This window comes from Nipponia nippon, unplaced genomic scaffold (genome assembly GCF_047370975.1).
Source record: "Nipponia nippon isolate SJK-2023a ecotype South Korea unplaced genomic scaffold, ASM4737097v1 scaffold_3, whole genome shotgun sequence".
Classification (NCBI taxonomy): domain Eukaryota; kingdom Metazoa; phylum Chordata; class Aves; order Pelecaniformes; family Threskiornithidae; genus Nipponia; species Nipponia nippon.
Window position 1 is genome coordinate 8,850,083 of NW_028262347.1, and position 25,909 is coordinate 8,875,991.

Genomic DNA, 25,909 nt, shown 5'->3' on the forward strand with positions numbered 1-25,909 from the left:
GAGGGACCTGGACAGGCTGGATCGATGGGCCGGGGCCAACTGCATGAGATTCAACAAGGCTCAGTGCTGGGTCCTGCACTTGGGTCACAACAACCCCATGCAACGCTACAGGCTGGGGGAGGAGTGGCTGGAGAGCTGCCTGGCGGAAAAGGACCTGGGGGTGTTGGTTGACAGCTGCCTGAACATGAGCCAGCAGTGTGCTGAGGTGGCCAAGAGGGCCAATGGCATCCTGGCCTGTATCAGGAATAGTGTGGCCAGCAGGGCCAGGGAGGTGATAGTGCCCCTGTACTTGGCACTGGTGAGGCTGCACCTCAAGTACTGTGTTCAGTTTTGGGCCCCTCACTACAAGAAGGACATCGAGGTGCTGGAGCGTGTCCAGAGGAGGGCAACAAAGTAGTTGGTGAAGGGTCTAGAGCACAAGTCTTATGAGGAGCGGCTGAGGGAGCTGGGGTTGTTTAGTCTGGAGAAGAGGAGGCTGAGGGGAGACCTTATTGCTCTCTCCAACTCCCTGAAAGGAGGCTGTAGTGAGGTGGGGGTTGGTCTCTTCTCCTAAGTAACAAGCGATAGGACGAGAGGAAACGGCCTCAAGCTGCGCCAGGGGAAGTTTAGGTTGGATATTAGGAAAAACTTCTTCACCGAAAGGGTAGTCAGGCATTGGAACAGGCTGCCCAGGGAAGTGGCTGAGTCCCCATCCCTGGAGGTATTTAAAAGAAAGGTAGACGTGGTGCTCACAGACATGGTTTAGTGGTGGACTTGGCAGCGCTATGTTAATGGTTGGACTTCATGATCTTAAGGGTCTTTTCCAACCTAAACAATTCTGTGATTGTACCATGAAAATGATGGCAGGGCTCCACCAAAAAGTAAAGCTCTGCCCATGTAATCAGTTGGCTGTGAAGGGGTCTCAGATCAATGTTTCTGTATTTTTCTCCTGAAAAACACTCTATTTTATCAAACAAACACAGGAGGAACATTGCTCCTTCCCCATCAGCTTTGCTTCTGCCTTATTTATTCTTTGCCCCAGAATTACAGCTCAATAACTTTGTAAGTCTATGGGTTTGCCTCCACTTTCTTTTAGGAAGAAATGTTGTTATTATGCTCCAGGGTTACAATTAAGACTGAGAGCAGTTTGTGCTATTTTCTGTCCAAAGCTGCTCTCTGAGGCAATCCAGGGCAGTTCTGCATTACAGCAGATCTGAGAGGTGATTCTCCTAATGACATGATTAAAGGCAGAACTTCTTTGGGTGACAAAAGTGGATTCTCAGGGGACAATTTTATGAATTAGGCAGGCAGGACTTGTTCTGTAAGCCAGGATTTGTTCTGTCTGGTCTAAATCAAAATGAACACTGAATATATGTATTTTTCTTTGCTGTATGGAATAATAAGAACTTCAGGAGTGTCAGACTATTACCATGACTAATGTAAAGTGAATCCTGTCTCTCAGCGCTCTCCATTTCTATGAATTTTGCATAGAGGTTAAGAAAGATAATGATCTTCATAAAAGCAGCTCCCAGAATCACTGCACGAGGCCGGGAGTTTCAGTGCCTGGAATGTGGATGAGGTATCCACTGCCCTGGAGATTGCTTCCAGACCTGCCTTTCTAAGATTAGCAAGGGCTCTGCTTTTGGTTATCCTGCATAATGGTATCACATCAATGGGGCATGTTAGTTTAATATAAATTGTACACGATAGCTTTGCATTTCTGCTCGAGAAAATGGACCCTTTTTCCTGGCCAAAAATCAAAGCATTGTTAAAACTTGTAAAGCACTTAAAATTCAGTTTTATTGTGGGGAACCCTGCAGGTTTTTATGGTTTTGGAGAATGAGGAATTCCACCCAGAGCTGGACCCGGGGCAGTTCAGCTTCTCCAACATTACCCTGCTGTGACTTGTGAACCCTGGCTTGGAGAAATAACCTCGTCTTTGGACACAATCTTGGTGAAAGTAACAATCTTGATATGGGCTCAGTCATTTAAATACTTTGTAGGAGCTTTGTAGGGTCACATTTAATCCTTATTGTAACAAATGGAAGTATACTTAGCAATGTCAGTGATTTTTAATTATCTTCTGAAATTAGCGCTACTTTGGGATGCCCCTGAGCAAGTGTATGCCTACGGCACAGACACCTGCATTTCAACGAGCTGCCTAGACCATTCTAGCCAGTGGAGAGAAACAGGTATCTATTGGATGTCATTCATCCTATTTCAGTGCAGATGTCTGAAATAAGCCATGTGAATCCAAATATGCAGCAGATGGCTCTGAAATGTTTGATATTCTGGCTGCTCCACCTTAAAAATCAGAAAGAGCTTTAGTCTATTTTTAGCAAATCAGTGTAATGGGACAAAATCCTTCGATAACTCAATGCATAACAATCATCCCGCAATCTTTTTCAATCAAAGCTGCGGTTTGTACAAAACATTCATATTCTTAGCTCACTTACTAAATATGTGTTATGAACTCAATGCTACAATTGCATGGAGACCCCGCAATCTCTTCCCTCACAGCTTTGTTGAATACTACAGCAGCTTTGGTTAACACTTGCTGGTGGGAGTCCCTTCTCCATAAACTCAGTTGCCAGCTTTGCAGCAGCTCCACAGTTTCCAGCTTTGGGGACTCCTGACACCGCTTCAGGATCTTTGGCACGGCAAGCTGACTTTGTTTTAATATTGCTCTTCCCTGGGTGACACTCTGCCAAGAATTTTACAAATCTCTGAAACAAGGAATCTTTAAGGTAAGGGTAAAATGAGCATCACTTACTAAAATGTAAAATAAGACATCAGTTATTAGATTTAGAGTGACATATCAAAAGATAAATAATAACATGCCCTATAGTTACCTTTGCACTGGCAGTGGGATGAATGTATTCGCCACCACTGGCAGTAGTGGTGAATGTATTACAGATGGAGAAGGTCCTAGTGAGCTGGCCCAATCCCAGCTCACCATCCATTAGCACAAAACCCCAAGGGTGTTGGGTGGCAAAAAGTGGAATCGGACTTCACAGCAGCTGTGCTACTTCTAAAACCTTCAGGATTTGGGGGATTTTTGACCCCATTGTGCTTCCACTGCCTCCAGATGCCTTGATTTTGGTTGATACTTCATTTATGAAATCCTATTCACCTGTGCTTGCTGGAGACACGGAAAGGGGTACCAACAGAGAGCAGCCTTTTGTGAAGCTGGATTTTTGTGTAGGTGCTCACGTGGAGAGGACAACTGCAAGTGGAGCAGGATGAAGCACCCAATTCATCTTATACAAGTGCCAACAAAATGCCTGTATTTTGCCTCACTATCAGGGACACAAGCATGTGGTTGGTTCTCCTGGTTTTCTTCCAAATGGGGGTTGAATGTTTTCCTGAGATTTCCTGGGGAGAGGAAAAGGGAAGTACTTGGCAGTATAAGCCAGCTACATTGATCAGACAGGGAAGTGTGTTATTTGGAAAGAAATTATAATTTATTCATTTGATATTTTTGACATAGGACTTCTTTGCGGTTTGGCTTCATGAGTTTTTGTCTTCTGTGTTTGTATTGTGCTCAGCAAATTAAAGACCTATTGTCATCAGCCTCAGGCATTAATGGATTACCTGTATGACAGCAGCCTGCACATTCAGCCGGCCAGCTCATTGCCTGTGCCCGTGCGTGCGGGGGTGACGTCTGTCTCTGTTCAGCTGCTTGTGACACACTGGGAAGAGAGCTGAGTCACCTCTGGTATCCCTGCTGCTTAAAGCATCTTTGCCTGCCAGGTCATCTGGAGCATTTGGCGGTCAGCTGGGTTACCTCTGTTTGGCCACTTCAGTCTTCTAGAAATATGTATATATTTTATATATATATATATATATATACACACTTTAATTAAATATAAATACAAAATAAATATATGTATATTTAATTAATACTGAAGTTTAGGAGAAATATGATAAGAAATAAGAATAATCAATCTTCAAGATTTGCCCCTGCATGTGGGAAAGTGATAGAGAAGCGAATTGTCCAGCTACGGCAAAACCATCTGGTTATTACGATGGGTGAGCTGAGTACAACCTCTCATCAGCTTTTGAAAAGGCCTGTAGTATTTTCATTACCTTGATAAATATCAAGGGTCATTCTGAGTCTTAAAACAGAGATTGCTTTGACAAAGCTTTTAACTTCAGGCTGACATTTTACCTTACCTCCATGGTAAAGCACGTTTTTAGAGATTAATTCAAACACACTATTCACTTTGCAAGGTTAATTTCAAATTCACTTGGTTTGATGCCTCGCAGGTCTGTGGGTTTCTAATGACGTCGATGTTTGTATTTTTTAAAGCCAGAGGTGCTAAAGATTCACCTTGCCCTCACCTTCATTATTTCTTGGTAATATCTAGGGTTGAGTTAATACATAGCCTCACAAGGGGTTTAAAGAAATCTTTCCAGCCTTCAGCAGGTAATGAAATGCGGGTAAAACAGAGGCACAGCCCTGCCATCTTTTTGGTCTGGGATGGTGACATGTTGGCTGTTTTGGTCCCATCATGAGATGCCTGGTCTTCCTGTGGAGCCCTGTGGAGCTTATGCCAGGACCAGGCTCCTCGTGGGTCATCCTGTATCTCTCCTTGGGCAGGTCTAGGCTGGAATGAGCATCCATGTACCAAGGACAAGCAGACAAGTGCTCCAGCATGGGCATCTGTGGTCCTGTAGAAGCTTGGATCCAGGAGACTTGCACTCCAACTTCACTTGCTAGGTACTGTGCTTTTTTTGGCCAGAATCAGCTGGCAGATAAACCCCTCCTGTCCTGCCCTAAGTCCTTCTCATCCCAGCATCCCAAAGGCTGAGTAAATACTAATTTACAGAGAAAGAAATTGAAATAAGGAAGTATAAAGTGGCTTCCCTGAGAGAGCAGAAGTCACAGTTCAGTCGGGGAAGGAAGACCCATAAAAGCATCATTCATCTCTTGAGTCTATTGAAATCCCACCCTGAGCCTTTAACTAGAGCCTAAAAAAGGTGTAACTTTTGGGTTGATGTTCTACAAAAGAATACATTTTACCTGGAATGAGTTAGTGGCAGTGATGTGAGTAGAAAACACGTCCCTGGAGTGCTCGTTTTACCCACCAGACACAGCTCTCTTGCAGGGACTTGTCCTCGCCGCGATGCTCTACATCTTCATAACCAGTGGGGCTGGCACATGAGCTGAATCTCTATTCAGAAAGCGGGGTTTAAAATGAACTGAAGTGCCTCACAGACTTTTAATTCAAAATATTTTCTTTCAAGTGAGTTTGTAGGGAAAGGGGGCATTGGGAAAGATGTTGAGGAAAATGCATCTTTGGGTAAGGTAATAAGTTAAGCAGCCGTTTAAAGAGGGGGAAAAATCAGACACCAAGAAAAGTGGTAAAGAGGAAAGCAATTCCATGAGAGAACAATTAATGAAGCATCAAAATTACATTTACAAGTATTCTACTTAGCTTAGTGCCACTTGAGCACCAGTATGCTAATGCAGTAGGCTATTTATACTGCAAGAAATCACTTCACCCCTTAAATTGCAAATTTACATTTGTGTATTTTGAAGGCTGGGGTGTGTTACCAAATTTAAGGGTGCTGACAGAGCAGTTGGTATTTTGTGGAGCAAATCAAACTGAGGCTTTGAGTCAAAACAACATCATCCTTAGGGAGCTGGAGAAGTAAACATGTGCAGCCAAAGGTATATTCCCCGTTAAAGTACTGCCATATTCCCTGTGAGTGAAACAGCTTATACTCCTAAAGACGCCGTAATACTCTTTAATCTATAGGACTCAGAGCATCTGCTTAAGAGACAATTCACCCCGAAACCACGTGTGGAGCAGCTAAGGCTGAGTCTGAAGCATCTCCTGAAGGCGGGGAGAGGACTGCCATGTTACGTACACATCTGCTCCCTCCTCCTGCAGAAAACCACGCAAAGCCCCGCCATCCTCCAGATCTGTGCGTCCTTCCCCCCAGACAAGTTGTCCCTTGGAAAGGGGTGAAAGTCCCCAACCTGGGGGCCTGCTCCTCTGTTGGGTTGAGCCCCAAACCTCCCTCTTTCCTTGAAGATCAAGAGAGAGACGTGGGGTTTAATGAATGAAAAAGTGTGGGAGTTTCAGGAGAGGAAGGCTGGAAACTCAGCAAGACATGCAAAGAGTTTACGCAATCTTTATTTTTGAGCATGCAGGCATCTGCCTGCGGCACCTGAATGGCTGCAGAAATTGTTTTCAGAAATTAAACATAACCGAGCCCAATGTGCTGGGTAAATACTCTGTGACTCATACAGAGCTGAGCAACAGAAAACCCGAACGGCGACTGTCGCAGTGTTAGGACAAAATAACTTCTCAAATACATGATGCGTGTGACAGTTAGATGTGCTCATCTAATTGCAATAACCAACAGAGGGAAGAAGAAGTCGTTAAGAAGGTTTTGTGTTAGCGCACACGTTTGATGGTATTTATTGCTTCCAGGACTGCTGATGATGGAGGCAAAAGCCTCCCAGATGCTGAGAGAGCTGTTAACAGCACTGTGCATTTTAAGCTTTCCCTGTCATAGCTGCAAAACCATCTAACATCACATGCTCTGCTTTAACTTACGTAGATCCTTACCCACAGGAGCACGCTTTTGCAGCATTAGGAGTCAGGTGCAACGTGCATAGCTATAGCCTCCTTACAGCTAAAGCCCCACAAATATAGATGGGACTTCACATTGACTCGTGGGTCAGCCTGTCAGGGTGGACGCTCGGTCACAGCATCACCTTGGAGTCACCTTCAAAAGACTTATTTCAGCTGCATGCTCGCGTAGGGTCAGCGCAATTTCACACCCACATACGTGACATCAGAGTCAGCCTTCTCACATGATAAATTACATCTCCGCTTTCTACTAAAATGACTTCGTTACAATCTCTGACATTTAGTTGGGTGCTTTTTATTTGAAAAAACTGGGTTTGGAAAGTTTACAAAGGCTCTCCTGGGAGCAGAAAATCAATACTGTTGTTAATACTGAGTTACAGTCGTTTGCTGCCCTTGCGTGTGTAAACACTAATGGCAGTGTCAGCTCAATTAATTTTGCTGCCAACGATAGCAACAATATGGTAATAAAATACATCATATCTACAAAAGTTCCTGTTTATCAAACAGGTGGGACTTTCAAAGCATTTTATTGTTGGCTCAATATGGCTCCCACTGATTTCCCTGGGAGAGCTTGGCATTGCTTTATTTGAAGAATTTGAAGAGTGAGGAGATGTTGTCATTGATTCAGGGGAAGCAGAAAGACCTTTGAGAAGACCCTTGAAAATGCAGTCTTTTAACCACAAAAGCCTTCATCAAGATCAAGCTGGTCAATAGAAAATATAAGCCCCTTTTCCTTCCAGGGGACACTATCATAGAATCATAGAATGGTTTGGGTTGGAAGGGACCTTTAAAGGTCACCTAGTCCAACTATGTGAAAGCCTTGTGACATTTTGATTTTCGTTTTTCTGGAGAAGCAAGATGCTTCTGGTGGGGTGGATGGGAGAGGGAGTTCTCTCCACCACACCGTGGGACAGTGGCCCCTGCTCCACCACACCGTGGGACAGTGGCCCCTGACACTTTGGTGATGGTGCAAGGGACAAATGGTGGCTGGAGAAGTTGGGTAATGTAGGGACCCTTTGGGCAGGGACACAGCACTGCGTGGAGGCCGCTCTGCCTTCTGCTCTTTCCCAGAGCCAAGGATGTGCACCTGCAGAGCCCTTGCTAACCTACAGTGAAGATGAGCAGCCTCAATATGGCTGGCATCACTATAGAAATGAATACAGGACTAGCCCAAATAACCTTTCTTTACTGCAGTAAGCTATTTATTCAGTGTCATTCATCCTAACATAGTTCACACACCAAATCAACACAGCCAGAGCATATAGATTTTAGCTTTCAAATAGTTTGCACTTAGTGCTCTATAAATAGAGCTACGTTGCTTTTCAGGTTGCTCACCCAGCCCCCCCAGACGGCGTGTCATCTTCGGACGTAACCATGTCATGATGGGTCCCTGAGAGTCATCTAACGAGGCTCAGTTTTGCACGCAAAGTCAAGAGAATCATCATTACTCAACACATTCTTGCTACCCGATAGCAGATAAATAGGTCTGCTGGGAAAAGGCATCTGTGGATGAATGGGTAAGAAACTCTAATAGCAACAGTAAAAGGCTTCGGATGCTGATCCTGCTGTCTGTCATCAGTTATCTTGGAAATATTTATCACTGCTGTTCCTCCTTACTCAAAACAAACATGCTGGTTTTAATGCAGTGATTGCCGCTTTTTATTCTATATGCACAGAGGGGTGGGGAGGGGGCAGAAATCAGCTGGCCTATAGATTTCAAAACAGAAAATGAGTATTTTCCCCTTAGTCTGGAAAGCAAAGAAGGAGCTGTCAGATCATGTGGCTATCTCAAAAGCAGAGAAATTGTTCTCATATGGCTGAATGTCTTGTGATTCAGATTCAAGCAAGGCAGCTTAGCTCTCTAACCTTTCTTCTCCAGGTCTGTAGATTAAAATGATGCAGGAGTGGTTTGGGTCTTTTATGTCTAACCTTTGCAGAGCCAATATTAAATTGTATGTATTCAAGGAGCTTTTCTAGCGCCAAGCCATGAGCAAGATTTACAGGAAAATTCAACTAAAGCCACAGTGAGAGAAAGGTTGAAGAAAGAGATCACAACTGGAAGGCTCTCAGAGGCTTAAAGGGGATACGAAGGATGAAGTTTGCTAGAAAAGCAAAATACAGGCACTCTAAACATCTCCAGGGAGAAGCGGGGAAAATACAGCATTCAGAAACAAGGGTATTAAGAAAGGAGGGAAAGGGATAAATGCTGAGTGTTACATATAGGGGTGAGAATTATGAAAAGGCGGTATAAGCTGATCCTGACTTTTCTCTAGCCAGAAAGCCTTTTTCCAGGGTCTTTGCAGGTGTGAGTTTACATAAGGAGTCTCCAGCCACGTGATGAAGCCTGCACAACCCAGATCACGTAGCCCAGCAACCTCTGTCCCAGGTCCACTTCACTGTGCTGTCCTCTGGTTTGGATGCAAATGGGGCTGTGGAGTGTAATGTATAGACCCGTCAGACACGTACCACTGAATACACGCCTAAAGCTGGAGGGCATGAACTTCATCTATAAAGGATGCTAGGCAGCAGAAAATTATCTAGGGTGGGCTTCATTTGACCATGTGTAGGTGTCCATATCTGAGCTACCGATGCAGTTAATGGAGACGAAAGACATTCAGCTCCTCCTAAAACAGGTGATTAAAATATGTCTGATGAGTGCTACCATCACTTTCAGCTCTGGACACTTTTGGTTACCCTTTAAAACATGTGTCTGACATGTTTATAACTTTTTTAGGAGAGGGTGAATGGTACTCCCAAAGTACCCCAAGCTGTGGGTGACAAAGTTAAGTGAGATGGATCCCAGCATTGGGCTCTTCCATGGGCTGCAGGAGAACTTTAGAGAGAGAGCCCACAGCAAATGTTACCCATTTTATAGTGACTGTGACTGCTCAGCCTCTGTCCTGACATGTCAGCTTTCTCAGCGTGGTTCTCCAGACTATCCTAGGAAGGACTCACGATGGTCCTTGAATGACTTGAAAGTAGAAGTGATGTCTAAGTAGGTCAGAGTGGAACCAGAGGCGCAGGTATAAAACATGGCTTTACTCTTGCTATGTAACTTGAATTTCCGAAGAGCTTGAAGAGTTTGCGAATCTAAAAGTAAGAACATGTACATGAGCAAGATCATATTAAGGCTACCTTGAACTGCACTTAGCAAAGCGCCAGGATGACACGACGTCTTGAAAGAATGTTAATTTTTAGCTCAGATAAAGTATACCCTCATGGAGAGTGCACAGATGACCCGGTTATATGGGAAAATATATGGTCCACAAGAAAAAGGAGATGTGTGAGCAAAACACACTGTGGTAGAGCCCACGGATAGATGTGTTGGCAAATTAAAATAACATGTTTCCTTTCTGTGGGAAAAAATAGTTACCCTCATAGGGGGATCATGTCATTTAACCACGTGGAGAGTCACCGCTGTTGGAAAATGGGTCCCACCGAAGAAACTCCATTCAAACGCCTCATATTGATTGCCTTTTCCAAAAGCCGCCGTGAAATGCGAGTGCAGGCAAGGTCTTTAAAGAGTTTTCATCAGAAGCAGGCAGAGTGAAAAAGGGTTAATAGTTTCATTTACCCTGTGTATTCCCACGAAAGCCAATGTCAGCCTACAGGCCTGACTAATCCCGAGTGTAGTTACTAATTGCTGTCATCCAAACAGTAGCTGGCAGCCATTTAATTTTCCCTTTCACTTGGTGTCATTAACATTAGTGACATATGGCTGCTTCCCTGCCACGGCTAAATGGCTACTGGCGAAACCTATGGCTTGAGCTCTGCAAACATGAAAGTCCATGATTAAGCATCTCACTGATGTCAGGAAGAACCGGCTACAGACCTGGATCCTAAGTGCTTGAAAGCTGTTGGGTTTTTCTGGGGACAGCTTACAACAACAGTACAAAGGTACACTTTTAAGAGCATCTTTCACTTATACTAAACTAATGGAGAGGCAGAATAAAACACAGGAAATTCTGGAGATGTAGCTTGAAACACATCTCACAGTTGTTGCAGTATAAATTATTACTTACTACTTAGCTTTCTTCCTTTCCTTTTCTTTTGTACTTTAATGTAGTAGAGCAGGGCAATTGTTTTTAACTCCGCTTGCATGATTCTCCCGAATTACTTTTGTATCCTCTCACTTGAATCAAAACCCTAAGTCAAGATTTCAGATACAGATGTCAAACCTCCCAGGTTCACTGACTGCTATCTGCTTTTACTAGATTTAAAAATCCTTTAACTCTGCTGCCTCATATACAGGTGTTACTTTTTTTGTGGGTTACAGTTACATGATCCTTCTCAAATCGGGCACTGCTTTCCTCTGCCTCATTTGTTCACGTCCTAAGCTGATTAATTTTTTAAATAGTACACTTCTTTCTGCTGGCCTCATGCTTACTATGCGCTGCAGAATTTTTGCCATGCTGCCTTCAGGTAAGATTTGCAGGATTTCATATCGCAGGCATTTCAGATCCTGTTCAAATAGCACAGCAACCGAAGTGACAACATTGCTTTTAAAGCTCGAGAAATTTCTGGACTTTCTGTCATTTGGAAACATAAGGCAAGACAAAAAAAAGCCCAGATCTTAGTGATTTTTCTTGCTAGGAAGACAGCAAGTCCCACAGAGGACAGTAAATGATTTTTGGCCACATGCAGCAAGCAGTGAAGATGAGTATCTAGCTTTCTATTTGTAAATTGAGTTCTTCCCATTCTGAGTTTTAAAATTAAATAATTTAGCGAAACAAAAGGGTGACAGAGCAGCTGACAAAGCACACTCTGGTACTCGCTTTCCTCACCAATCCCTATGCCACGCGGGACGTCTCCTCACTTGAACTGACTCCTGCCGTCGCTGTATTAGTGGCCCCGTTGCCTTCTTGAGGGTCCCTGCAATCAGCAGTTCTTTGGGGGCAGTAACCCTCATATTGTGGAAAGCGATTCTGCAAGCAGACCCCACCAGGTCTGCTTCCCACCCTGAACTGTTATTCAAGGCCAACAACTGCAGCCAGAAGTGCACTTTTCTGCAGGTTGACCTTATACCCATTTTCCTTGGACCAAAGACATGCTGAATCCAACCAATATAGTTTTCTTCTCTGTACTTTCAGGGTGACTCCCTTGAGGCATGTCTAGGAGTGCCTGTAGCTTTGTGTGTTTTATTTTAGCAAATGCAAAGAGAATTGCTGCTCCAGCTGAAATCAGTGCTCCTCAAACATTGGATTTTATCCCACAGTCAAGGTGAGCAATGAATCCTTGGGACCAACTTTGTGAGCTGCCTGGTCCAGGGGCACAAAACATAAAGCAGCATCACAGTTTCTATCCTGTTCTCCATTTTTTATGGAAAGATAATTTGACTTTTTTGTGTACCAGTTTACACAAGCTGCTTCATTTGGCACCCCTCTGAGGGATGGGGACCATTGGTGGAAGAACCGATAACCCATTTTCCTTCCTCCAGCTAGAGCTAAAAGCAGAGCAAGGCTCGCTATGAGAACAAAGGGAAATTTCAAACTTGTCTCCGTTAACAGAGCCTCACAGAGCTCCCTCCAGACTGCTCCAGCAAGGTCCTCAAATGACATAAAATGAGCAAACGAATCCGTTTTTGTGTTAGCGTACAGCCGCAGCACTGACACCAGCCAGGGATGGCAAGAGGGGTTACTCGACACAGGCGAAGATCTGACTCTACCCTTACACTCCTCATCTCTTTTCAAGAGATGAATAAAGGCTGAGTCAAACCTGGATCACAGTGAGCAGGAATTGCAGTAAAATTGCCAAAAAAAAAAAAAGTCACTCAACAAATTAGAAGTAAAAAAAAAGGGCTATGCATTGGAGTTTGAAAAAGTAGATCAATAGGGACAGGAACATAATGTGCTAGCGATGAGGAGCGCTGTGTCTGCGCTGGGTTTTGCTGGTTAGATAAGAGGAGGCAGAAAAGAGGGAAGAGGCAGGAGGGAGCAGGAAGAGGAGGCAGAAAAGAGGGAAGAGGCAGGAGGGAGCAGGAAAGTGAGCAGGATTGGCAGAGATGCCAGGGAGGCAGAGGACCCTCGGTGCCTGAGGCAGTAAAACACTTCATTAGGAGGGAGTAGCTCGACATTGCTGGGGAAGGGGAGACAAAATCTGGACTGGAAGGCCACCACTGAGGGAGAATCTGCATAATTCTGGGGATAATAAAAATTTGGGTCAGGCCACAAGTAAGCTGCTCTCCCATCACATGGAGGAGGGTTGCTGTCATGGTCTGGCGAGGAGGTGAGCGGCCCAACACATGTCCCACCTGGTGGGATCCCACCTTAAGGGGGGATACGGCCATCCTTAGCACCAGAGGAGCAGGGAGATGGGTGCAAGCACCCTGCATCTCCTGGCGCTGCCATGCACAAGGATGGGGAGTGGAGGTGCCGGCAGCCAAGCGAGGGATGACGGGGCCCGCAGGCCAGCATCCCGCAGGAGGGCCAGGGCAGGGGGATTTCAACCCCCAGTGCCTCTCCCACCCCAGAGCCTTTGGGGGCCGGGGAGGTCCAACGGGGGGATGCTGCCGTGCCCCCCGGCAGGGCCGAGGCAGCCAGGCGGTGCCTGCGGGGTTTCACCCCCGGTGCCGCTCGCACCCCAGAGCCTTTGGGGCTGGGGAGATGTAACCGGGAGGCTGCCACCGCGCTCCCGCTTGCCACACCGGGGCTGGACGAGCCTCGGCAGCGTGCGCCTGCGCTGCCTTCCAGCCTGCCTGCCTTCCTCCTCCTCCTCCTCCTCCCGGCCCCTCCTCCCGGCTTTGGCCGTGCCGGCAGCCGGGAGCGGGCGGCCGGCGGGGCCGCTGCCGTCCGTGCCAGCCCCCGGGGTTATGCCCGGCTGCAGGCGGGGCGCAGGGCCAGGGGCTGCCCGACCCGCCGGCCGCGGCCGGGGCAGGGAGGTCTCCGGCAGGGGCAGGGGGCGGTGATCCCCCCCTGCCCGCCGCCCCCGGGGAAGGGGTGCGCGGGCGCTCCGCCGCGGAGGATGAGGATGAGGATGCGGCGGGCCGGAGCGGAGCGGGGGTACCCGGGCAGAGCCTGGCTGTGCTGCTGGCTGCTGGGCTGGCAGGCGGCCGCCCTGCAGCTGCCGCCCTGCGAAGAGGTGAGATTTTCCTCCTCCTCCGGGGTTTTCCCCATCCATAGGGGCGGGGGTGGGGGGGATGCAGAGTGGCACCCCAGGAGGGGGTGTTGCTGGTTGTTGCTGCTCCCCCAGGGCTGTTCGTGGGACGATAGAGGGGTCGGATCGGCGGAGAAGGACCCTCCGCCGCGGTGCTGCCGGAGGCTCTGCAGGGCGGCCGAGCCCCCCCGCATCACGCGTGGAGCGGCCCCCTTTAGCCGTCGGTCGCGAAGCCCCCCCACGGTTGTTGCTGCTTCCTCCGGTGCGTGGAAATAGAAGAGCCCCCCCTCCAAACGAGGGGGACTCGGCTGGCCTCGCTGCTTTTCTAAATACCGTGTTAAATCAGTGCAAAAGGGGGAGAGTAAGGAGGGGGGGTGAAGCAGTCCCGACCCCCCTGTGTCAGCCCGGGGTGTCCCAGGCTGAGCCGAGCGTGTGACATGGGGAGAGAAACTTTCTGCCTTTCTCCTACTGTAAAAACCCGAAACAGGAGGGACTCGGTGGCTTCGGAGCGGGGACCGCTCTGCAGGGCTGCGCAGGGTGCGGGAGCTGGGGCTGCCGGGCAGGGATGCCCAGCCCTGGGCCGGCTCCGGGGGGCCCAGAAGGAGCCCCGATGGAGGGGACCGAGGCTGAGCCTCTGCTCCAGGGTTTCCATCCTCCCTCCTACATGCAGGTAGAGCCTCTCTGCTACTTTTCAAGAGCAACTGGGTCTTTCCTGTGTTTTAAATGTAGGTGTAGGGGTGAGGAGGCTAGGTACCACCTTCCCAAACAGGTCTTGGTGGCTGGGGCACTGCTCTAGCAAGCAGAAACTTGCAGGTGTGTTGACAGCGGTCAGTCCCCTTTCTCCTACCCCTCCGAGGATGCTCTGGGAACAGAGCTTTCTCACCTCTCCTGCTGCAGTTGCACTGTTTAGCAAGAAATAACTTGTATATCCTCAGACTGGATTGGGGGTGGGTGACTGCAGCCAAGTCGGAGCACTCGGCTGGCGAAGGGCCCTGATCCATGCTTGGGGGCTATTGCAGTGTGGGACCTCCTCGGCTGGGGGTGCAGAAGCCACGTCTCCTCCCTGCGGTGAAAGAGGGCATCCCTGGCCCAGGGAATATTCCCTCTTTGCCTGTTGAACCTACTTTTTGTCTTCCAAGGAGCAGAGCCTCGGTGGGAGAGCTCAGCATTGGTCTGCCATGGGAAATCTTGCAGGATACTCAAATCGGTGGCTGTTTCTCCTAAATGTTGGTTATCCTCAGAGAGGGGGATTTATGTACCCACCTGCTTTGAATTACCTATCTCCCTTTTCAGGTGGTGAAGGGAAACAGGACCTTCTAAAGCTGATCTCATCCTAAAGTCTTTGCTTAAAAAAAATGAACCTCTGCAGATGGTTACCAGATGTAGAGCTGGTATTTTGAGCATTACATATCAGGCTTTAGGTGTGCAAATTCTTTCCTGAGCCCCACTTCTGTGCCTCTTTGGATCTGGACAGGAGTGCTTTTGCTTTCTTTTCAGAAGGATGGACAATGTTGTTTTACTTTAGTTTCACTTGAATACTCTTGGAGACAGAGACATCCCTCACTCACATGGTTAAAAAGCTGTATGTTACTTGTGGAGCCATGCAACCATATGTCCCAGGGAATATAATTACAAACATGTCTGGATGGAGGGGGAAAAAAAAAGCTTGCAAAGAACCAGGGCAGCAGATGATCTGGTTTACAAAAGGGAAGAAAAAAAGTTAATAGTTCATGTAAAACGTGGCTAATACCTGGCTATTATGTGTCAGTCTCAAAACTTTACCATTTGCCCTAATTCAGTCTAATTTGAGTGATCTGGGTGTATTGCCATTAAAATCACAACAGCTCCTGTTGTGATTGACTCTGGTTTGGGCAGACTCAGACAGGGATGAAGTCGTGCGATGAGAAAGCACAGCCTGTTAGAGGCTATTGCAGTCCTTTGAAGATTTGGTGAAGGTCTTATTGTTTTATACCCGAAAGGCTTGAGAAGCACAAGGCTTAATGCACTGGCAGGTAGTTCATTTTGAATCTATAGGGGATCTTTCCTTTATCTGCGCTTTTTTTCCTCCCTTCCTTGACAGCTTGTTTTTCTGTTTCCTCACTGTTATGAGAAATACAGATATCTGCCAGTTTGTAAGATTTCTGCGCTGGTACGGCATTTGGAGCAGTGGGATCTCTGGCTATGCCTGAGGCTCCATGGTGCTCTGATTACATAGATAGTAAAAATAATAATGTATAGCAATGTCACTTTCCAGAAACCTTTTTGTCATTGGCTTTTTTCATCGAGGACTGTAGTAGTTTAGCACTTAGGAAGGGCATGTTTGTGCTGCAACCCAAATGTACGAGCAGCTCAAATGAGTATTCCCATGAGTTTTTGGAGTAAATTGATACAGCCATAAGCTTCTGGCACAATAGCGTTCGGTCCAGGCTGTGATGTCCATTCACATCCTGAGCTTTCCCTGAGCTCTGTGATGCCAGCAGCTAGTTTGAAGGTGAGTTAGGTGCATCTTCAGGAGATGGAGGCAGGCTCTGGGCTTGGATGGCTGGGGTACCTCTGGGGTGCAGAAGCTGGGGAGACCCATTGCTGTGTCCTGTGCTTTTGGTGACTCAGTATCTCGGATTAGGACAGTAGTAGAAGAATAACTGCTTGGTGAAGTCTTTCTGCCTATGCCAGTGATGAACGGGATACTAATGCAAATGTTTCATGTGTTGCATAAATTATGACTTCGAGTGGAGTTGATGACACCCATGCTTTTCACTGATATTAAAGGCACATTCAGCTATTACGATGGAAATGACGAGATATTACATCTTATTTTCCAGTGTTTGGTGCTTTTTCTAAACTTTTCAACTGAATGAGTCTTCTTCAGCTTCCCCTTAGAGGCTTGCCCAAATCTGAACAGATTTTGCATTTAGGACATTTTAACTGATACGCAGCCTAACTGGAACTTTTCTTCATTTAATCATTCCTTTCCCTCTGTTATTTGAGCAACCATAAAAAAAAAAAAAAAATCACTGAATGACTCTTCTCTTACTTCCCATTCAACCAAATTGTTTGCAAAGAGAGATGCGGAGCATCCAAGCTGCTGGCAAAAATGTTTTCTTTCATATACCCTGTTTGACTCTCAGTTACTATGCAGATTGAGAGCAAACACATATGTTTTTGATACAGATAATGAATGTGATTCCGCTACATTGGATGGTTTACCTGCCGTTTCAGTAGGCAGGTAAATCAAATATAGAATTAGAAAGTAACTAAGTGAATGGTAAAGCTAATGCTAAATGCCTTCTATGAGGGAAAGTATTTTTGTACTAGTCTGCTGCAATACTTCTGGAGAAGATAGAAATGATAGAAGAAATTTATTTGGACAATGAAAAAATCTTTTATACAATCAATTGCAAGACAAAGCCAAAGAAGTCTTAAGGAGGGAGAGGAAGCATGAACTTGAAACTGGGTCAAGTACAGTGGATTAAGTATGTTGAAATAATGTTAATTTTCATGATGAGAAAAGGTTAAAAAAATGGGGTGGATCTAAGTTAAGTGTGAAGTGTTTTAATTATATTAGTATATCAAATCAAGATGCTAGGTACTAAGCTAAGCAGCCTGGGAAGTAATGTGAAGCTCTGTCTTTCCATGTAAAGGATGGAGAGGAGATATGTGTTAGTCTTGGAAGGACGTTGTGTAACAAAGCTAGATAAAAGTCAGCATGCTTGTCACCAAATATACATGGCAGGAATAACAGGGATGTCTGCCAGAAGGAATCTGAGTGTCTCATAGACTCTTATGTTGTAAGGGAACTGGACCTGCTGGGGAAAAGGGTTGGGGTCATTGTGGGTGTCTCTGTAGAGACAGACCATGTGCTCATGGTGAAATAAGTTGGACAGATGATAAAAAAAAAAAGGAATAAAACATGTAAGAGTGCTTTTGTGCCTTGTCATTAGCACTCAGGAACTGTGAATGTTGTGTTTGTTCTTTAACTGGTTAATAAGCATACAGTGATCACAGCAGAGGGTGATGCTGTCTAAGTGAGGAGAGAATAACTTGAGGGAGGAGGAGAAAGAAGAACATGCGTTAATGCATGGGGTAGAGAAAATTAATGAGATGCAAATCTTTAGGACAAAGTAGAAATAAAAAGGCTTTCTGTGCACTTGAAAGGCTAAATGCTATTACTCTTAAAAGGTAATACTTTTTTCTTTTCATGTAACTGTAAGCAGCCTCTGGACATCTTGACCTCTGGGATTCATTTAGTCTCTGTTGGCCTTAAAATCTCTGAAGAGATTAGCTCATCACTAAACATTTAGGAAGGAATTCTCCTAAGTAGGTTCCCTCGCTGTCCCTTATTTGTACCCTTGCCTCTTTTCTCTGAAGCATCTTCACTGGCTATTTTGGCAACAAAGCACGAGCTATCTATACCAGCTGCTGGGGTGATCCAGTCTTGTATTCCCTGATTTCTAAACACCCTGAAAGATCTTAGACTCTTAATTTATGAGCAATTCATAGTCAGCAGAAGAGGCTGTGGAAAGATTCCTAGACAGATCATATTATTTTTATCACCTCTTGCTACGCAGACTTGTGTCTTTGAGGTGAAAAGAGAAATGTACAGCTTCCATTTGCCATGGTCATGGAGGGTCATAAAAATGAGGAAAGAAGAGCAAAAGCCCATGCTATAAAACTGCTGACAATAAAGTTGATGGAGCGGAAACGTGCACAAAAGGTGAGAAGACAGATGCTGAGACACAGGTACCGCAGCAGCAAGCATCGCCACCACAGCATGTAGGCAGACCAACGTGGGAGGTGGGGGGAAGCACAGGAGCAACCAGTGGGATGTCAGAATTTGAAACCTGAGAAGGACAGATGCTGGTATAAAAAATAGAAAGTGAGCCATGGTCGTAATGATTCAAGAATAAGAAAATTAGGCATGGTGGAAACTGCTATAACAGACCATAAACTCAAAAGACTTGTAGACATTAAACCAACACAAGATTGCATTTCTTCTGCCATCAAACACCAGTTGATCATTCAGGATGAGTACTTATCATCTATAAAAAAGCCTGTGATTTTCTTTTCTCCCCTCCCCCCCTTTATTACTCATAGCTTGTGTAGATTTAGAGAGGGCAAGTGAGGACAGGAGCTCTGCTGGGGTTCCTGACACATCCATGCATGGTGCCAGTGGGGACCATCGGCAAGCTGGGTGCCGGGAAGGGTGTATGCAAAGATTTGGGTTGTCAGCTGCCTCTTCTGGGCCACGTTTTCCACCAGGTGTTGGTTGGGAAAGATTTAGGAGTACTGTGCATTGCTTTATGCCAGCTGATGACCTGGGTCAGAAGTGCTGGAATCGCTTGAAGGGAAACTCTTGCCTGCAAGTCTGACCCTGTGCTCAGCGAAGACGTTGGCAGGACTCCCACCAACTGCAATGACCGCGGTGCAGAGCCAGGGTTATCAGGACTTGCAGAGATCACTCTGTGGTCAACTGGGAGATGACAACAGAGCAGGCTTCCCCCATGCCCTACCTGTAAGTCAGTGTTGACAGTTGCTGAAGAAAGCAGTAAGCCCCAGTTAAGTAGAAAAAAAATAAAAAAAGTGGAGAATAGATAAGGTTGGTAACAAGAAAGGGAGCCTTGAACCCCTCATGCTTGAGATAGGAAAGAAACAGTGTTTGAGATCAGGTCAGGGAACAGGTCCTGTGTGTCTCCAGGACATTGAAAAGGTTTTTCTAGGGGCTGCTACTGTGAAGGTCCTGTGCTGGTACTCAGCATGGCTGTGTCTTTCCTAACTCGTACACCTACTTGGAAAAGAGTGTCCCTCCCACTCCCCCTTGGTAATATTTTAGCTCTTATCCTGGACCTGAAAATCTCTTTAGGTTTCGGCTGCTGGCAGTGGAAACATTTTGGTTTTCAGTCTTTTGAAAAAGAAAATCTCTGGTTTTGAAGAAGAGGAATAGTTAAAAAGCCTTTTTTTTATCAACTTCCTTTTTAAAAAAAACAAACCCAAACCTTTCAATTACGAAACATTAGCCAAATCTAATAATGACCTTGTTTCACAAGCATTGTGATACTCACTTTTATAAATAGTGCCAGACAGTAATCGCTGTGCACTTGGGACATGGGCTCACAGCTGATTTAAGATGATCTAAGATGACGTGTGCAGCCAAGCTGCCGGCTCCTCTGCGTTGGTGCTGGCGATCCTGTCACTGTGTGCTGTCAGAGCAAACTCTGATTCGGCCGAAAACTAACCTGCCAAAAAAAAAAAAAGATAAAAAAAAAGAAAAGGGTGAATGTTTGGCTGGGTGCGTGGCAGAAATGACTCAGTGTTTAGTCTCTGGGGGGCTAGAAGTAGTGCAGGAGGCTTTGGGACCCACCAGGCACAAAGCTGGTCCCCTTTTATTTTATTTCTGGAACATAAAATTTTGGTCAGATAGAGCTAGCCTGGATTTACACTGAGATAATGCTGGACATGCTAGAGCATGTCCAAAGAAGGGCAACAAAGCTGGTGAAGGGTCTGGAGCACAAGTCCTATGAGGAGCAGCTGAGGGAGCTGGGGTTGTTTAGCCTGGAGAAGAGGAGGCTGAGGGGAGACCTTATTGCTCTCTACAGCTCCCTGACAGGAGGCTGTAGCGAGGTGAGGGTCCGTCTCTTCTCCCAAGTAACAAGTGATAGGACGAGAGGAAATGGGCTCAAGTTGTGCCAGGGGAGGTTTAGATTGGATATTAGGAAAAATTTCTTCATGGAGAGAGTAGTCAGGCACTGGCACAGGCTGCCCAGGGAAGTGGTGCAATCACAGTCCCTGGAAGTGTTCAAAAATCCTGTGGATGCGGTGCTTAGGGACATGGTTTAGAGGTGGTCCAGGCAGTTAGGTTAACGTTGGACTCGATGATCTCAGAGGTCCTTTCCAACCTTAACGATTCTATGATTCTATAACAGCAAGGGGATTGTATTTCCTGACGTAGGAAGAAGAAAATGAGAGGTGTGTGTTAAAGGTGTGAAAGAACTGGACTGTTGCTCTCTGTTGTGGAGGTCTGTGCTCTGGCTTCAGAGATGCAAGTGCCATCTCTGCAAGGAAAGGTATTTGCTGGCTGTAAGGTATGTTTTCAATGAAAAAAAGAAAATTCAGATGATGGGCTATTCCCAATGAGAAAATTTCTTTGACAGAGAATTTTTACTGCTACAAAAAGAGGGCAAATCACTCATCCTATTTTCCCTTGCAGATATGACATTAACCTCTCTTATCTGTTAGTGTTTTATGGTCAAGAAATACCACACATAGCAGAGATGGTTTATGGTGATACTTGAAGATTATTGGAAAGTACCTACAAAAAAAAGATAGGAACTGTATTATTCGGTGGTGAAAATGCTGGGAAGCTCAATTTTCATTTGTTTAGATTTTGTTCCACCTTTGAGGTGCAAATATTTTCCAGGGATAATCCACGGGAAAGTGGCTCAGGGTGTTTGGGACTGGTTAAAAGGATAGGCCCATCCTGCCAAGTACAGGAGCATCAGGAGAATAGATTCACATAAACAAGGTGAGCTGGTCCATGACACTGGACAAACCCCTGGCCCTCCTCTAGTTCCCAGGGTAGACATAGCCAAAAGAGCTATTTTGTATGTAATAGTTACCAATGTGGGTCACTGATGCTAATCTTATAATCCAATTTGATGAACAAACCCTGCTTTGAGGAAACAGTGAACTTTCCCTCTGAGGTTAGAACTGACCTGAGCATGCTTAGAGGTATTTTTGATGTAGTGAATATGGTTAGAAAATTGAAATGCATCAGATAACCAGGCCAGAGGAAAAAGTGATGGAGAGTGCAAAACCTGAAGATGCCATTAACATAATTGCTGCTGGCTTGATAAAGTACAGTGCATATTTCATAGTAGAGAAATCACTGTCTAAATTGATCGTACTGTCCCAGAAAACTAAAATACACTGAGGTGGTGACTTTTAGCAGCAAACTCAAGGGTGATTTAGACCTCAGCTGTTGACTCTTAAAGTGTTAATTTCCCATCGCGTTTCTTGTGGCCTGTGAAATCCTTCTGGTTTTGTACTTACTCTCTGAAGTTTCTCAAAGGAAGATCTGCACACAGGCCCACCATATTTTATACATGCGGAGGGGTGGTGCCGTGTCTTTTGAGAGACAAACGTCAGAAATGGATGACTTCTGATTTTTCCCAGGCTTTTATATCCATGGCTCCCTCCTGCTGGCAGGTCAACAGTACTGATCAAATGCTGCTTGTTTCTGGTTAGCTGCTTTTTATCTCCGGCTCTGTGGTTCCTTAAAGCAAATGAAGAAAAAGAAAGATTTCCCAAGACAGTTCTTTTCTTCTCTCTTTGTTTGGTCTTACTTCATCCAATTTTTAAAAAATTCAGACTTGTCTTGAAAGAAACAGAGGCCCTGACCAGACTCCTTTACAGCAGGTTTTATGCTTGCACAGAGGGAATATGAGCTGATGTGCATCTCAGGGATGCTGGGGGGAGGCTGCTCAGTAGAATTGGGGTAGAGAAATGATTCAGCTCTCCACACCGCACCTTTCTTGGCAAGCACCTGCCCTGCAGACCTGCTGATGAGCAGCTTGTCTTGCCTTGTGATGAATGTCAAGTGCCCTGATTAGTGAGGTAATGGCTGTCTCCCCGAGAACTGCTCAAGTAACAGCTGAACCCAAGCCAACTGTCTCCTCTTCCAGAAGACCAGACAGGGTGACTCTGTCGATTAACGCTTGGTTTTGATGCTGAATATAGGATTTACCAGGACTCTGAATTCTCCTTTTTTTGGCTGGAAGCTCACTGTGCTCTCTGTTAGCCTCTGCATGGCAAGAAGCAGGGATCCAGAGGCACTGCTCAATCCTGCACTGGAGCAGCATGTCCTGTTAGTGTCAAGGCAGCCTTTTAGGGATGCACAGACCAGGTATCACAAATAGTTCAGCACTGAGCCCTGCACTGCTACTGAAATAGCTGTGATCAATAATCGGATTCCCATTCACCCTAGCTAAGAGGAGCCATAATGTAAAAAAGAATCAATTCCTGTATCTTTTTGTTTTGCAGTATTTTTAACTGCACTTAAAGCCAACCCTACTTAAATGTTTGCTGGCTTCTCTAAAGAGTCATCGCTTTTTAGTTCCAGCTTTTAAATTAAAAAAAAGAAGCTGGTTTGCAGCATTTCCCATTGCAATACTGACCTGCTAATCTCTTGAACTGCTTTGCTAAACAAGGAAAAAGATTTCCTTAAAGCCTCATCATGTGGTTATGCAGGAATCACAGCTTTCATTGAAAAAGTGGGGAAAAGAAAAGGTAAGTCAGTCAGCTTCTCAGTATTGCAGAGAAGAGTTGGAAAATGTGAACCTTGAAAAGTGAAAATCTGGAAAGTTAAAGGAACTGGAGCTAAGTTGCATAGTGTTTCAAGGTCCTGTGGCACTTAAATAAGTCGTATGAATATGATGGGGTGGAAGCAACAATGCTTGACTCAAAGGTTTGGGAGGCTTTATGTGACTGTTACTGCAAGTACAATTTGCTTAACAAACTTTGCCATTATTCAACAGCATTTACACTGTAGATAGATAGTCTGATGGGGAGTCCCAGTGGCACCTCATTGAGCACCACAGTAAATTATTTGGGCTGCTTTCTCTAGCCTGCTAAACATGACAGGCCCAAAGAACTCGAACTGTCCAGACCACCCCAAGGTTTGTTAGCGTGCTCCCTGGCATGGATTTGCCCATGAAAGTTGGCACGGGATGGGATGTTGCAGTAGAAGCTGTGGATGAACTCCCACAGTAGTCCTCCAGTTAGACAATAAAGATGAAGGGAGGCAGTTTTGTCATGGGATGACTATAACTGGGTACAACTACTTGAATACCTACCATGTTAGGAGGGCACGTAGCACCCTTGTAGTTCTTCAGGACAGCAGAAAAACAGTGTGAACAGAAAACTTGCTCCAGTGATCCATACATAGTCCAAGCATGAGATCCTGGTGTTGTGGAAGTAGCTGAGCATTGGGCAGAACCAGCATTTCATACCATGAAAAGGACTTATCTGGCTTTTAACTATACAAGCTAGGCACCTAGTCTGACCTAGATATCTAGTTGTTAAGACAGAGACAATCACCCTTCGAGACTAAGTTTTCCCATCCTGAAAGGGTGGTGTGATTTTTCTGCTGAACGCGCCCATCTTTTTCCACTGACTACAGAGGGAATCTGGCTTATGTCAGGTAGATGTTCAACTTTTAGTTATCTAAAGTAAAATAAAATGAATCTGGACCCATTAGCGGAATTAATCTCTACTGTAACTGAATTACATTAGCTGTTACACAAGCTATGAGGTTGCTCTGTAAACCACAGGGGTGAAGGTGTGTTGATAAGGCTGGGACATGGCGGTGGTGGAGCTAGGTCTCTGCAATGACCTAATTACACTGGAGAAGGGACCCAAATCTTTGCCTCTGGACTGCTGAATTAAAGTGAAAACGCAGCAGGAGCACAGGCTTGGTCCTTAGTTCTGGAGAGTTATTTGTGAGTAAAGAGTTATTTGTGAGTAAAGAGTTATATTGTTTTGCTTTGTAGAAGCTTCCTACCAAAGGTGCGTTATCACACAGCTGAGTCCCTTCCTATACAGCGAATAATTAACACCAAGCTCATACCAGTGTAGATTTTTGTCTATGATATATGCAGGATTAAACCTAATACGTAAGCTTGCATGTAATGATCAGCTTGTAATTTATTGCAACTGTTTGTCAAATGGGCTAGACCTTGTATTTGGATTTAATTTCCTAGTGCAAAAAGGCAGGTGTTCAATTTATGATTGCTTACAATGTGCATGATTACAGGCTGACTGCATTACCTGGGCAGGAAAACCAGCTATGAATGCAGTTTGTTCTTCTTCTTGTAGACTGGATCATGTCTCGCAGGTGCAATCGATAGCAAGGGACAGCTCAGGAACCGTGCCTGAGCAAAACTCTGATCTCTTCCTTGTCCTGCCTTTCCCCCCAGTCCGTGGGCTGGTGAGTCACTGCTGATTTGACTGATAGAGCCGTACGGATAACACATTACCCTGCCCCTTGAAGGGGGATTAATGGTGCTGCAGCCAAAGCTCTGCCTGCTGCTGTCACCCCCCAACTCACGCCTCAACCCAGCCTTGGTTCTACACGAGAGGGAAGCTTGTAGCTCCAGGCACCATCTGGCTGCTAGAAATGCTAACAAATTTGGATTTATATCTGCCTAAAAAGCTGCCTTAGCCCTATGGGTAAATCTGAACTTCAGAAGAAGTGTGCACTGAGCAGGGCTTGGCTAAACCCTGCTACTGGAGATCATTTTGACTGGGGTTAGCAGTGTGCGTACAGAGAAGAGTCTAGGGCCTGAACGCAGCTGTTGGCCGATTTAAATCTAAGATGCATTTTCTCCATCATTTGCTTAGCTCAGACTGCCTTGGGCTGCTAGCTTGTCCTTGGTTTTGTTTGCTAGTTATTCTTGCAGTGGAAACGGACTCTGTGGGCTTGGAGGCAACCCTAGAGGACAATATTGGGTGAGGCTTCCTCATAAGAATATACGGTTACATATTTTTCTTGTCAGGCTGTGATTTAAGATCTTGCTTTGTTCACTGAACAGGGTTATTTCAGACACATAATATAGTTAAGCACTCACAAAGGGCATGGTCCTATCCTGAGACAAGTGGTTGCAAGTCAGGCAGAAGCTCCTGAGCTAAACCTGCCAAATGTGACCTCCCTGTGGTGTTACAGGTGTCATCAGTCTCTTTTTTTTGTCTTTTTTTTTTCCCCCAAAATGGAATATTCATAAAAACATGTAGCATTCCCAAAGTTGAATATCGATGAAGATTCAGCTAAAAATTGTAAAAAATGCCTTGTTTGCCATGGGTTGCTTTTTTTTTTTCCTGTTTGAAAATATTCAGCCATCTGGTCAGCAAACAAATAAAATGCTGCATGATATTGGCAGCAAAGCATACACTGAAAAACAACTAATGGGAGAAGGAAACAGTTCACAGTCCTTCTGTAGTCTGGTGGGTTTTGGTTTTGCAATTTTTTACCCACACAGAAGACTACTGAGTTAAATTTGTATTTGTAAAAAGCAGAATCTGGTCATGATCCTCATATAAGTAAATGCAGCTTTGGCAAAGCCTGAAGTCAATAAAAATATTTCTATTTTTACTTCCCCCCAAGGATTAATTAGGCTCAGTGAAAGAAGCACACCTTTTCTTCATTATCAGAATCCTTACTTTGCAGTAGTATATGTAAG

At 45.4% G+C, this 25,909-nt stretch overlaps 1 protein-coding gene across 1 annotated transcript in view; it reads left to right on the forward strand.

Annotated features, from left to right (window-relative positions):
- The first annotated feature begins 13,354 nt into the window (after positions 1–13,354).
- ELAPOR2 (endosome-lysosome associated apoptosis and autophagy regulator family member 2) overlaps positions 13,355–25,909 on the forward strand; it is a 103,683-nt gene continuing 91,128 nt past the window's right edge. The window contains exon 1 of the mRNA XM_087765027.1: positions 13,355–13,664. Within this exon, the coding sequence (XP_087621153.1) occupies positions 13,548–13,664 (117 nt within the window). The 5' untranslated portion in view covers positions 13,355–13,547. The remainder of the gene's footprint in view (positions 13,665–25,909) is intronic.